The following is a 13,536-nucleotide window of genomic DNA, read 5'->3' as shown; positions in this document are numbered from 1 at the left end:
GAAAAAATGCATGTACATAATTTTGCATATATTTTGGAGGGATTACAGGCACTACATTAAGAAAAAAGATCTAGCCCTAGCTGTTCTAGCTCAGTGGATAGAGCATCAGCCTGAGGACTGAAAGATCTCGGGTTCGATTCCGGTCAAGGGCATGTACCTGGGTTGCGGGCATATCCCCAGTGGGAGATGTGCAGGAGGCAGCTGATCGATGTTTCTCTCTCATTGATGTTTCTGACTCTCTATCTCTCTCCCTTCCTCTCTGTAAAAAATCAATAAAATATATTTAAAAAAAATAAATAAAATAAAGTTGAAAAAAAGAAAGGAAAAAGACCTAAGGTTACAAAAAAATTACTTCAAGAGTGTTTTCAGCTCAGCCAGCGTGGCTCAGTGGTTGAGCATCGACCTATGAACCAGGAGCTCACGGCTCAAATCCTAGTCATGGCACATGCCCAGGTTGTGGGCTCGATCTTCAATGTGGGGCATGCAGGGGGCAGCCAATCAATGATTCTTTCTCATAATTGATGTTTTTATCTCCCTCTCCTTGCCTCTCTGAAATCAATAAAAATATTTTTTATGGTGTTTTCATGCAAATATCTTTACCCTACCCCATTTATCTTTCAAGACACATCTTTTGGATATGTGTTGGGGGTAAGGGTGGGGAAGGAGAGATTTTAATTTGGGTAGGGAGTTTAGTAATGTACATGCCTTTTTATAACCAGAAAATTTGGAGATATTTAAAATAAAAGATTTTAACAAATAATTGCAGCTTTTGCTATCAATTTTGGCTGGTCTTCTCTTCCTAAATTCTGACCTGTTCTGACCTAAATTCTGGCCTGTTTTGTTCAGTGGATAGAGCATCAGCCTGCGAGTTCAATTCCGGTCAAGGGCATGTACCTCGGTTGCAGGCTTGATCCCTGGCCCTGGCAACCAATCAGTATGTCTCTCTAACATCAATGTTTCTCTCTATGTCTTTCCCCCTTCCTTCCACTTTCAATGGAAAAATATTCTCAATTGAGGATTAACAAATAAATAAATTCTGGAGAATTTTTTCTTTCTTCTTTCTGTACTTTTCTTCATATTTGAGTAGCTTTTACAGTTTTGTTATCCCAAAAGGTCACAGTCTGCATTTTCAACCAGCCCCATCTGGTCTAATGTAAAATTGTAGTACATCTATTGTCCATTACATTCTGGGTATGAAACAACAGGCTTTTTTCTATATATATTGTAAGTTGCTAGAAAGGAAATAAGGTAGCAATGAGAAGTAGCCCCACAGCATGACTTCTGTTTTTGTAATACAAAGTAACTATTATGAACAAAAGGATTCCAGAAAATATTTACAGTACTAAATTATCCATTATCTGGAATTTAATTAAATCCAAACCAACAGAAAACTAGAAGACATTTTTGAATGAGATGATCTTTGCTGTAATATAATTTACTAGAAGCCCAGCGCACGAAATTGCGTGGCCCTGCCCACCCGCGAGCCCACCACCCCCGCCACACTCGCAGCCCCGCCCACTCACACCAGTCTTTGGTCTTATGGCATTAGGGCCACAGGCCTTTTTATAAAATAGATTGAGCTGAAACTTGCACTAAGCAGCCTAGCTACCTAAATAAGTTCCCATCTCTCATTGTTCAATGAAAATTTTTCTCATTACCCATCTAACGTTTCAAGCATATATGCTGTAGCTTTTATATTCCAAGTAATTCTGAAAGTATCTTCTGATCCCTGCCTTGACCCCCATTTCTAAAAAAGATTTGCATTTGTCATAGCCCTCAAAAAGAACTTAGATTTTTTTTTTTCAAACTGTTAATTTTGAGGATTCTACTTTTTCATTTATGAGTTAATACTTGTCTCCCTTGTATCATTTAGCCCTTCTACTAAACCGTGTATTCTTTTGCAGATTCTTCCCGACAAGCATTGGCAGCACCACTTTTGAACCTCCCCCCAAAGAAGAAGTAAGTTCACGTATGTGGGAATCTGAATTTCTTTTTAAAGTACCAAGTATACCAGATTGACACCTGGCTTTATGTTCTAGGAATGCTGATTATTATGAGAAGATATCTGATCCCCTAGATCTTTCTACCATAGAGAAGCAGATCCTCATTGGTTATTATAAAACAGTGGAGGCTTTTGATGCTGACATGCTCAAAGTCTTTCGGAATGCTGAGGTATTTCTCACTGACTTCAAACACAGATTTTAGAAGTTTGTTCTAAAGAACTATTCTGGGAATTTTAAGATTTTTACCCTCTTCTATAAACCATATTTCTGGTTAAGAAAGCCAGTAATTTTTTTGAGTACCCTTAGGGTAAAGATACATGGTACTAAATATTATAGAATCTTGTATAATAAAGACATTGATATGACTAAAATGGAAATTGTCATACTCGCAAAACAGTTTTTGTAAAAATCTAATTAAATATTAAACCTTTATATTTACATAATACGGACATTTTACTACATTTAAATCGTATCCACAGTTTCTTTCCTCAAAACAATAAGTATATGTGAAATACACAGAAGTATTATAGGTAAATAGTTGTAAATGTATCTTAAGAATGGAATTGAAAAAAAAAAAAAAGAATGGAATTGAGGGGTACTATGTGAATACATCTTAGAATAGGTGAGGCTTTGGGGGCTGGCTAAGGAGGTTAAGAAGGGGGGAATGGAGGACATCTGTAATGCTGTCAACAATTAAAGAAAAAAAAGACTAGATGAAGCTTATTAGAGAAAATGTGATTTTAAACTGATTTAAAGGAGAGGATGGAATACTGTATGGTACATAGAAGAGGAAATTATTCCGTGATTTTGAAATACCTTGGAGAGGTATTTGAAGGATAAAAGGCTACTAGATTATGTACTTCTATTTGTAATACTTTAAACAATAAATAAAATTTTAAAAATAAATAAAACATTTACACTTATTGAAATTTTTTAATAAAGGTTACTAGATGAAGGAAGAATTGAGGTTGAAGACAAGAAATGAGAAAGAAAAACAGACAAGTGGGCGATTAGGGCAATCCTAAATTATAACATGCTTTTTACTGAAACCCAGCTTTCATATATATTTAAAGCTTATAGTTCTGTCCCTAATATCTGCAAGACAAAGGTAAATCAAGAGCTTCTCCACAACATTATTCTTGTGACATTAATTCATATTTCATGGTCACTGTGTAGTTTATCAAGTGGACAGTAAAGGAGTTGAATGACAGAGCAATAGAAAAAATGGAAAAATTACCATGCAGATTCTAATGTTAATTCATTTTAGTTTAGTTTAAATTGTTTTCAAATGCCTGGCACCATATTTGATGGTATTGAAATTCTGTTAACCAAAATGGGAGGATAAAGAAAATCCCGCTACCTCTTCAAGTATATTTTTAAGCCATATTGAGAAGACCAAACATGACTTCTTTCTTCTGCTTTCTTCAGAAGTACTACGGGCGTAAATCCCCAATTGGAAGAGATGTTTGCCGCCTACGAAAAGCCTATTATAACGCCCGGCATGAGGCATCAGCCCAAATTGATGAGATTGTGGGAGAAACAGCAAGTGAGGCAGACAGCAGTGAGACCTCAGTCTCTGAAAAGGAGAATGGGCATGAGAAGGATGATGATGTTATCCGCTGTATCTGTGGCCTCTACAAGGACGAAGGCCTCATGATCCAGTGTGACAAGTGCATGGTGAGGGTCAGGAGGTGAAGCAGAAACCTAGTCCTGATGACCGTGGTGACCATATTCAAAGAAGCTGCCCATGCCTCTTTCGGCTTGGCAGCTTTTTATGAACTTTAACTTTGTCTTGGTTTCTGTTACCCCCACTGTTCACCATATTGTTTTTCTCCTTTTATATATCTGTCTCTTTCATTTTATCCTTCCCTTTTCCTACCTCCCATTCTTTCTGCCCACTTCCCACTATACATGTCTTGGATCAAGAAGAATGATGGTATTTAGGATAGGGCTTTACCTTGCAAAACTTTAGAGGTACTACACTCTGTATTACATTAATACAGATGGAATGTAGTTTATAGAGCTCCTGACGAAGAAGTGAAGGCCTGGATTTGAACCTTAGTATTCCAATTTACTGAACTTGTTATCTTATGGAAAATGGAGCTATGAGTAACACATAGGATTGTTGGGAGAATATAATTAAAGATAAGTAAAAATATTTTGTAACTGTAAAGCCTTTCACAATAACTATATCATTGATATATGTTATTTAGTAAGTAATAGTTTGGTACTATGTTCATTCTCCCATTTTCTATCCATCTTCCCATTTTATTTGCCCAGATCTATATATTGTGAACCAATCTGTATACTTGTGTTCAAAAGAGTCCTTGCTCTTTTTCCCCTATTTTATCATTTATCTCTAATGTTTTACATACTTACCCCTTAGTTCATTCCTGTTTTACTTTACCCTCTCCTATTTGTTAAATATTTATATCTTAACACCCAGGACTTCTCTCAGTAAGTCTAAGACACCCTGTCCCCCCAACTGTACTTTTTCCCCTACAGGTGTGGCAGCACTGTGATTGCATGGGATTGAACTCAGATGTGGAGCACTACCTTTGTGAGCAGTGTGACCCAAGGCCTGTAGACAGAGTAAGCTGCCCTCTGATAATACTCTGATCTAAAAGTAGGAGATGTAATATATGATATTTTATCAACCCTGCTCCTAATGTACTGAATTTCCTTTGATAAGTCACTCAACCTCTCTGAGCCTCAGTGTAATTCTTTTTTTAAAATATATTTATTGATTTCAGAGAGGAAGGGAGAGGGAGAGGGAGCGAGAGATAGAAACATCAATGATGACAGAGAATCATTGATCAGCTGCCTCCTGCACGCCCCCTACTGGGGATCGAGCCCACAACCCTGGCATGTGCCCTTGGCCAGAATCGAACCTGGGACCCTTCAGTCCACAGGCCGATGCTCTATCCACTGAGCCAAACCAGCTAGAGCAGCCTCAGTTTCTTATACTTTAGATTGAGAGTAATAATTCTGCCCTTCCTTTCTTAGGAGTGGGATCAAAGGGAAAATAAAGTAGCTAGAAATATATGGAAGGAATGGTACGCTATAACACTATGGTGGGTTTTTGTGTGTATGCATTTGTTTGTTTTTATTGATTTTTAGAGAGAGAGGAAAGGAGAGGGAGAGATAGAAACATCAGAGAGAAACATCGATAGGCTGCCTTTTGCACGCCCCCTACTGGGGTTCGAGCCCGCAACCATGTGCCCTGATCCAGAATCGAACCTGGGATCTCTTGGTGCATGGGTCGATACTCAACCACTGAGTCACACCGGCCAGGCAAAACTATGGTTTTTATCAACACTCAGCTATTTATAAAAGAAGTAGCTTGTAAAGTCCAGAACTTGAGTGCTCTAAATACCACTTGTGCTAGCAGTGTTTAATGAAAAAGCACTGGACTTAGAGTCGGCAAAGGTTAGCCTTAGCCAAGCACTCCAGGAAAGACTGTCGGTTAATTTGCCCAAGTTATTACATGGACTTTTGGTCTTAGCTCTGCCATATTTATGTCTGTGATATTTTTTTGAACAGTGGTGCTGGTGTTATTTTGAGTAGAGAGTTCTTTGTTGTGAGGGATGCATTGCAGAATATTTGGCTTCCATGGCCCTTGGGCACTAAATACTATAGTAACCTCCCCCAGTTGTTGTGACCAAGTTCCCCTTCACACTTTTTCAAATGCTCTCTAGATGGTACAGAACCACCACACAATTAGTGCTTCATAGCATATAGTTTGGGGTACTTAGCCTGTCCGTTTTGTCCTCTACCTTCATTTTCCCAGTTGCTTTCATCTTTTATTATATATCTGTGATGTATTGAAATGACTAAACAGTAAATTTTACTTGGTTGGGAATTCTTAGTTTGAGTTATCTGCCTCTTGAATGGAGATCAGCAGGCTGGATGTAGTAGGCCCAGCCCTTATCCATTGGCTTTGTGCTCTTATCAGGAGGTACCCATGATTCCTCGGCCCCACTATGCCCAACCTGGATGTGTCTACTTCATCTGTTTGCTCCGAGATGACTTGCTTCTTCGTCAAGGTGCGTACACAGGAGTTGACCCTATGTCAAAGCAGACCTTTCTGAATAGTAGGAGGTGTCAGCTGTCTGCATAATAGTCATTGTCTCCATATGACCATTAGTAACAATGGAATAAAGGTTTTTATATTTTTCAGTCCTTAGGCTTACATGCACTTCCCCTCCACCAGATAAAACTAATGTGGCGAGAACAGGGTCTTAGAAAGCTAATTATAAGACTAGGAAGGATGTGTAGGATTCTAAAAGATGGAAGACCTCCCTCAGCTCATTCTCATAGTCTAGAGTTGATTATCACCATTAGACTGCTGGTGGAATTTATTGTTTTAGATTTTAACTTCTTTCTATGTAGACCTGGAGCCAGACCAATGGATGCCTAACAGAATTGATGCAGAAATGATTTTAACCTCCTGTGTTCTCTGCCTTCCTAGGTGACTGTGTGTATCTGATGAGGGATAGTCGGCGCACACCTGATGGCCACCCAGTCCGTCAGTCCTACCGACTGTTATCTCACATTAACAGAGATAAACTTGACATCTTCCGAATTGAGAAGCTTTGGAAGAATGAAAAGTATGTGTGGGGGACTTATCTCTTTTCTTCCAGCTATGCCCCATCAGTACAGAGCTGAATAAGCACTAGGATCTTGCTAACCAGCTAAACCTCTCTCTTCTCTTTTTCTGTTTTTAGAGAGGAACGGTTTGCCTTTGGCCACCATTACTTCCGTCCCCATGAAACCCACCATTCTCCATCCCGTCGGTTCTATCACAACGAGCTGTTCCGGGTGCCGCTCTATGAGATCATCCCCTTGGAGGCCGTCGTGGGGACCTGCTGTGTGCTGGACCTCTACACGTACTGTAAAGGTACGGGGTCCGGGCAACGTCAGAAATTACCTCCTATCGTCTCTGTTTCATAAAAGACTGTCCAAGGCTAGTCAGAGAGCTATACTGTATTTTTTTTCTTTCTTTTACCTAGTGCTTGGTATTGAATAATGTTAATTCTCTTTCTTATATTTTTTTTCTGTAATACTGTATAGTTAGCACTTTGCTAGTATTTGTAGGATAAAGTGTTCATTCCCAAATGTGCTTTCCTTATTTATACTGCCTTTCTTTTCCCATAATTTCCCCATTCTGCTGTTTTTCCTCCAAGTCTTTCTTCAAAAATCCCTGCAGCACTTTATCTACATTTCTGGTTTCTTTCCATCCTATAGTATCCCCAACATGCTAGACACCCTTTTTCCTTTCTTGTTGCTAGTGTCTGAGAATTCTCCTTTCTCCTGCAATCACCAAATGCTTAGTAGTAGCTGCAGTGTTTCCCTCTTAAAGAGTCTAACTGCTCTCTCAGTAGTGTGGGGTAGCCTCTGGGCAGCTCGGGGAGAGAAGGGAAATAGGGTTATTTAACAGTGTTTGGACCCATAGGAAGACCCAAAGGAGTGAAGGAGCAAGATGTGTACATCTGTGATTATCGGCTTGACAAGTCAGCACACCTGTTTTACAAGATCCACCGGAACCGCTATCCTGTCTGCACCAAACCCTATGCCTTTGATCACTTCCCCAAGAAGCTCACTCCCAAAAGAGATTTCTCTGTAAGTCTCCTTTCTCTCCTAATTGTACATGTCAGGACAATGTAGTTCATACATGGAATTCACAGAGTAAGAATTCTCAAGTTGGCATCCTGTTTCCATCCCACACTCTGGAAATCTTTATTTCTGTTTGGGATGTTTGAGCAGCATAAATGCATTTATTCTGCATTTCCTGGCATGAGCTGTGTCTCAGGAAATTTTTTATTTCCTGATTACACGTTAGTCGTTTTTTTCTCTTTTTTCTCTCTCCACTCTTTAATCTAATCTTTGCCCTTGAGTCCCATGTTGTAGTTTTTTGTTTTGTTTTTCACATACATAATTTTAAGAAGCAAGTAGAATCAAGAACGCTGAGAAACCTTTTGTGCAAAGTATTCAGTGCTTTTCCTTTTTGTCCCTGTATTTAAAATGTAAGGCATCATTATATAAAAATTTTAAAGTACAAAGCATTAGGAACAAAAATTATGCGGGCCGTAGTTTGAGGACCCCTGGGTTAGAGGGTCATCCCAATACCCTGAGGTTGCCAGTTCAATCTCCGGTCAGGGCACATACAAGAAGCAGCCAATGATGCAGGCTCCTCCCCAGCCTGGGCCTTGGTCAGGGCTCGTGCAGGAGGCAACCAATCAATGTGTTGTCTGTCTTTCCCTCTCTCTTCCACTCTCCGTAAAAATCAATGGGAAAATATCCTGGGGTGAGGAGTAACAAAAAGAAAAAGAAGCAGCAACCAATGAATGCATAGATAAGTGGAACAACAAATCAGTGTTTCTCTCTCTCCCTCTCCCTCTCCCCCCCCTCTCTCCCTCTTCTTCTCTCCCTCTCCTTCTCGCCCTACCTTTCTGTCTCTAAAATCAATCAATAAATTTAAAAAAATACATACAACCATGCACTACATAACAGTGATGGCCCCATAAGATTGTAATGAAGCTGAAAGTTTTCTGTCACCTAGTGACACTGGAACATCATAGCTCAATGCATTGCTCAGATGTTTATGGTGATGCTAGTGTAAACAAACCTACTGTGCTGCCATTCATATAAAAGTATAGCACATACACTTGTATACAGTACATAATACTTGATAATGATAAATGACTGTTACTGGTTTATGTATTTACTATACTGCACTTTTATAGTTATTTTAAAGTGTACTGTTTCTGCTTGTTTTTTAAAAAATTGCTGTAAACAGTATCCCATGTTATACCAGCAGCAGCCTCACTCATGTTTACATTTTTATTGCATCACTTTCTCATGCTTGATTTAAACTTCGTGTTGTTTTATAAGCTTGGTATAGCCTAAGTGTAAAGTGTAGTGTTTATAAAACAATAGTTTACAATAATGTTCTAGGCCTTCACATTCAGTCCCCATTCAGTCACTAACTCACCCAGAGCAACTGCCAGTCCTGCAGCCTCTATTCATTGTAAGTACACTATACAGGTGTACCATTTTTTAATATTTTACACTGTATTTTACTGTAACTTTTCTATGTTTACATATACAAATACCATTGTGTTACAGTTGCCTACAGTATTCAGTACAGTAACATGCTATATAGGCTTATATCCAGGAGCAATAGGCTAGCCCAGTGGTCGGCAAACTCATTAGTCAACAGAGCCAATATCAACAGTACAATGATTGAAATTTCTTTTGAGAGCCAGATTTTTTAAACTTAAACTATATAGGTAGGTACATTGTTATTAACTTAATTAGGGTACCCCTAAGGCTTAGGAAGAGCCACACTCAAGGGGCCAAAAAGCCGCATGTGGCTCGTGGGCCGCAGTTTGCCTACCACAGGGCTATACCATACAGCCTAGGTATGTAATAGGCTATACCATCCAGGTTTGTGTAAGGGCACTCTATGATGTTCACACAACAACAAAATGACTTAACCATGCATTTCCAATCATTAAGCAGCACCTGACTGACTGTATTATCCCACTACCCAGAAAATAACTACTGTTAGCATTTTTATTATCAGCCTTTTTTTATTATATTTTTTCTTTTAAATTGTTGTGAACATACTCCTCTGATTATTTTATGCCATTCATCATTCCGTAAAGATTTTGGTCACCCATTCATCTATTTGCTGTAATGAAACCCTGGATTAGCTCTTCTCATCCTTCTGTCTTCTTGTAATTGGGCCTGTCAAAATTCATAGCTGTCATCCTGGAATGCTTAGAGGTAATCTAGCCAGAAAGCAAACCTTTATGTCCCTGTTTTTTCTATTATTAATTTCATATTTCTCTAAACAGTATTTATTTTATATCTTTCTACCCACAACCAAGCCCTGTCTCTCATCTAGATTTCTCTGGTCCTTCTTGCTCAGACAGCAGCTCACTGATTAGCTTTGAAACCCCAACCTTAACTGCTTAAAAGTTGGGATGGGGCAAAAAGAACTGTGAGCCTAGCGGCCTACAGATTAATAGAAGTACTGAACTTCTGACTTTAAAATATAGTCACCCAGCTTGTAAGGGCTTCAGCCCCATTTTTTTTCTTCCTTTACCTCCTCACCTCTCTATCGTGAGTTAGCCCCAGATCGTATGATCCAGCTTTGTCAGCTTCTAGTGTACACTCACTGCTTCCTTTTCTTTTCTGCAGCCTCATTATGTCCCAGACAACTACAAGAGGAACGGAGGACGGTGAGTCCCATAGGGATATGAAGAGCCTAAGGGGTTTTTACCAACAACCCCTAAGATTGGGGGTTCTCTGACAGAGTAGCCCAATGTTGTGCCAACAGTAAGGGCAGAAAGGGAAATTTTGCAAGGATTACAGATAGAGAAGAAGAGAATTTGGAACAGAACTCCATACAGATTAAGAAAAGTCTCTTTTTTAGATGTCTGCAAGCTTTGCCCATTGCTCCAAAGTTTATCAACTTTTAAGACCATTGTCAAGGCACAGTTTTAGCTGAACAGTTTGAGTTTGTAATTTTTATTTATGTTTGCTTTGTATATAATCGATATTCTTAGAAAAAGAGCACAAAAGTCTTGTCTTCTTTTTCTGTTGAATGGTGGCATAACAACTGCTTTACCTACTTCAGTAGCTTACCATAAGGGAAAAAATACTGGATAATAGATGTGAAAAAGTTTAGGAAAAGTAAAAACTTCATTTAAATACTTACTGTAGTTGGACTACAAAGTTGTACCATACTTCTTCTCTATACTCATGAAGCATTCAGAACTAGCTAAGCAATTTTACCAGCTCTGGTATATTTTATGAATTTGTTGGATTTCTGAAAGAAAGAAGAAAAAATGAACTTTACAAATCAAAATTAAATTTCAGAGAAAAGTAATTGTTTGTTCAGATAATAATAAAGTGAAGACCAGAGCCAAGTTCCTGACCTATTGAGCCATGGCTGTAACAGCTTGGCTTCAGGGTCTCAAGCCACCCTGAGGTCTCTTCCCTTCATGCCCTATCCAACCCCAAGTGCCCTTCTCAGCCTTACTCTAAGTTCACCTATCCTTCTGGCAGATCGTCCTGGAAGTCTGAGCGCTCAAAGCCACCCCTAAAAGACTTGGGCCAGGAGGACGATGCTCTGCCCTTGATTGAAGAAGTTCTGGCCAGTCAGGAGCAAGCAGCCAACGAGATGCCCAGCCTGGAGGAGCCAGAACAGGAAGCGGCCACTGCCGAAGTCAGTGAGGGTGGAAAACAAACAGAAGAGAGTAGTCAAGAAGCTCAGTCAGCCTGTACCCCTGAAGAACGACGGCATAACCAGCGGGAACGACTCAACCAGATCTTGCTCAATCTCCTTGACAAAATCCCTGGAAAAAATGGTAAGAAGAATCAGGCTAATATCTAGGATTTAAGGTAAATAGAAAATTAGGGAGATGGAATGAAAAAAAAAAAACAACTTCTAACTACTGGCCCAGAATGGAATGTATTCTAAGAAAATGGTATAGTTCTTTAATGGGCCTGCCTTTAGTTATATTTGGGGAATGAAACTGTGGGAGGTGAGATGCTCTCCTTCCTAGAGACTAGCTTTTATACCTAGCTGGAGGAAGGCCTAAATTGCTTATAGGTCAGAAAAGCAATCATTGAAGTCCTCTGATCTGAGAACTTGGATCTGGAGTAAGGAGTAGGCCAGTGGTATTTGATCAGCCTCCTTGGTTCTGTTTTCAGCCATCGATGTGACATACTTGCTGGAGGAAGGATCAGGCAGGAAACTGCGAAGGCGTACTCTGTTTATCCCAGAAAACAGCTTTCGAAAGTGAACCTCAAAGAATGAGAACCTCAAGCATCTGAGATCCAGTGGAGCTAACAGTCCTGCCTCCTGTTCTCTGAGTGTAGACAGGAGTGGGAAGGGTCCATCCAGCAAGGGGAATGGGGCCATGACGTTAACATTAGGTACTTAATAAACCTTGGAGCTTGTAGAGAGGAAGAGGAAGGGGATCTGTCTAACCAGTTCAATTTAACTTGTTTTCCTCTCCATGGCTTCATCCAGAAGGTTAATAATAACGTAGGGAGGAAGGCAGAGCACATTGAGGATGACCAAAACTTTTTGGTACTTTATAACACTTGCCCCTCCCCCAGCTTGGGTTTTTCTGTCATCCTCTGATCCCACAAGCACTGCTAAGAAGCTGCTTCCTATACCCAGGTATAACTCAGAATCCAAAGGGGTAGGGCCAGGAACCCCACCACCTACCCCATCTGCTTTCTGTAGGCTCCAAGAGCTATCCCAAAGACCTGAGACAGAAACAGTAGCTGGGGCCTCTTTCCAGATCCCCGATGAGGAAAGTTTCTCCTTTCTTGCCCAACAATGTCAAAGTAAAACATGAGTTGATAACTCAAAGCACTTGTAACTGCTGCTCCTCTCCCTACATCTACTCCCCAAAATAGAATCATGGAATAGGGAAGGCCCCCATGGGGTCAGAGGGCACAGTACTTAGAATTATCTTCGTTTTAACCTGCCGAACATATTTTTTTCTGATGAGGCCAGGCCTCCCCCCAGCACATGTACAGTTTATGCACTGTGGTTTGTGTGTGTCGGCTGTGCTGTGCGAATGAAGATTCATTTCAAAATAAAACCATTTTAAAACCTATATAAAAATGAACTCTAACCCCCACCAAACAAAAATCACTACAAAACTGTTGAACAGTATTCACCTATCAGAGTATTTGTTGTGAGTGTAGATTATCAATTCAAAACACTACTCTTGTTTTCTTAATTGTACAGTTTTCAATTTTTATCTCTTAAAGAGACAGTGTATTCTCCCTACCCCTAGTTCCATCTTTCCTCCACCCTCCTGATCATCAGGAGGGATATCCAGGGTGTTTCCTTCCTTCCCATTCTCTGGGCCAGAAGTTACCAGACAATAATGTCTCTTTAAAAATAAAATTTAAAAAGCTTTGCTTTGTTGTCTTCTCAGACATACATATGCATATAAGTTTTAGATGTTCTTATAAGAGAAAAAATGTTTTTTAAATGTGCCAAGTTTGATGTGTATATATGTGTGTGTGTATACACACACACATATGTGTGTGTGTGTGTGTGTGTGTGTGTGTATATATATATATCTGCTGCGTGATTAGCAAGCAATACAATAGTAAACCAGTCCTCATTACTTTTTTCTAATATTGGACCAATGCTGTCCTAATTGTACATTTTCCCTTATGATGACGACACTCTGACTTGTTTAGGTAGAAACATTGACCTCCTTCCATTCCATTGAATCTTTTTTCCTTTTTCTTCTTTCTGTGTCAATCTTGAGGAATAAACAAAAGAGACCGGGGATGCCAAAGATCCCCTTGAGCAGAGAAAAAGCAGAATAAATATTTTATTAAAGAAAAAAGAATTAAGAAAATAATTTGGAGTATTTTCTTACTGTAGAGAAGCACTGTACATTACTGAGAGACCTGGGTATAAGATACTCACGTATGGAGCTGGAAACATCGCATGTCCAAGCCCATTTGAGTGGTTTCTTTTTTG

The 13,536-nt window shown here is 39.6% G+C and overlaps 1 protein-coding gene across 6 annotated transcripts in view; it reads left to right on the top strand.

Moving 5' to 3' along the window:
* Positions 1 to 13,536, top strand: part of ASH1L (ash1 (absent, small, or homeotic)-like (Drosophila)) — a 127,722-nt gene that overhangs the window by 108,048 nt on the left and 6,138 nt on the right. For 5 of the 6 annotated variants that reach the window (XM_006775695.2, XM_015571694.1, XM_015571692.1 and 2 more), the window contains 11 exons: positions 1,905 to 1,959; positions 2,040 to 2,172; positions 3,432 to 3,680; positions 4,509 to 4,595; positions 5,959 to 6,049; positions 6,475 to 6,613; positions 6,731 to 6,903; positions 7,459 to 7,625; positions 10,212 to 10,252; positions 11,082 to 11,383; positions 11,730 to 12,958. In XM_006775695.2, the coding sequence (XP_006775758.1) occupies positions 1,905 to 1,959; positions 2,040 to 2,172; positions 3,432 to 3,680; positions 4,509 to 4,595; positions 5,959 to 6,049; positions 6,475 to 6,613; positions 6,731 to 6,903; positions 7,459 to 7,625; positions 10,212 to 10,252; positions 11,082 to 11,383; positions 11,730 to 11,821 (1,529 nt within the window). In that variant the 3' untranslated portion in view covers positions 11,822 to 12,958. Of the gene's footprint in view, positions 1 to 1,904; positions 1,960 to 2,039; positions 2,173 to 3,431; positions 3,681 to 4,508; positions 4,596 to 5,958; positions 6,050 to 6,474; positions 6,614 to 6,730; positions 6,904 to 7,458; positions 7,626 to 10,211; positions 10,253 to 11,081; positions 11,384 to 11,729; positions 12,959 to 13,536 lie in introns of those variants that run through there. The other variant, XM_015571690.1, reaches the window with a different exon arrangement.

This window comes from Myotis davidii, unplaced genomic scaffold, assembly GCF_000327345.1.
Source record: "Myotis davidii unplaced genomic scaffold, ASM32734v1 scaffold208, whole genome shotgun sequence".
NCBI lineage: Eukaryota > Metazoa > Chordata > Mammalia > Chiroptera > Vespertilionidae > Myotis > Myotis davidii.
This window is presented reverse-complemented; position numbering and strand designations above follow the sequence as displayed.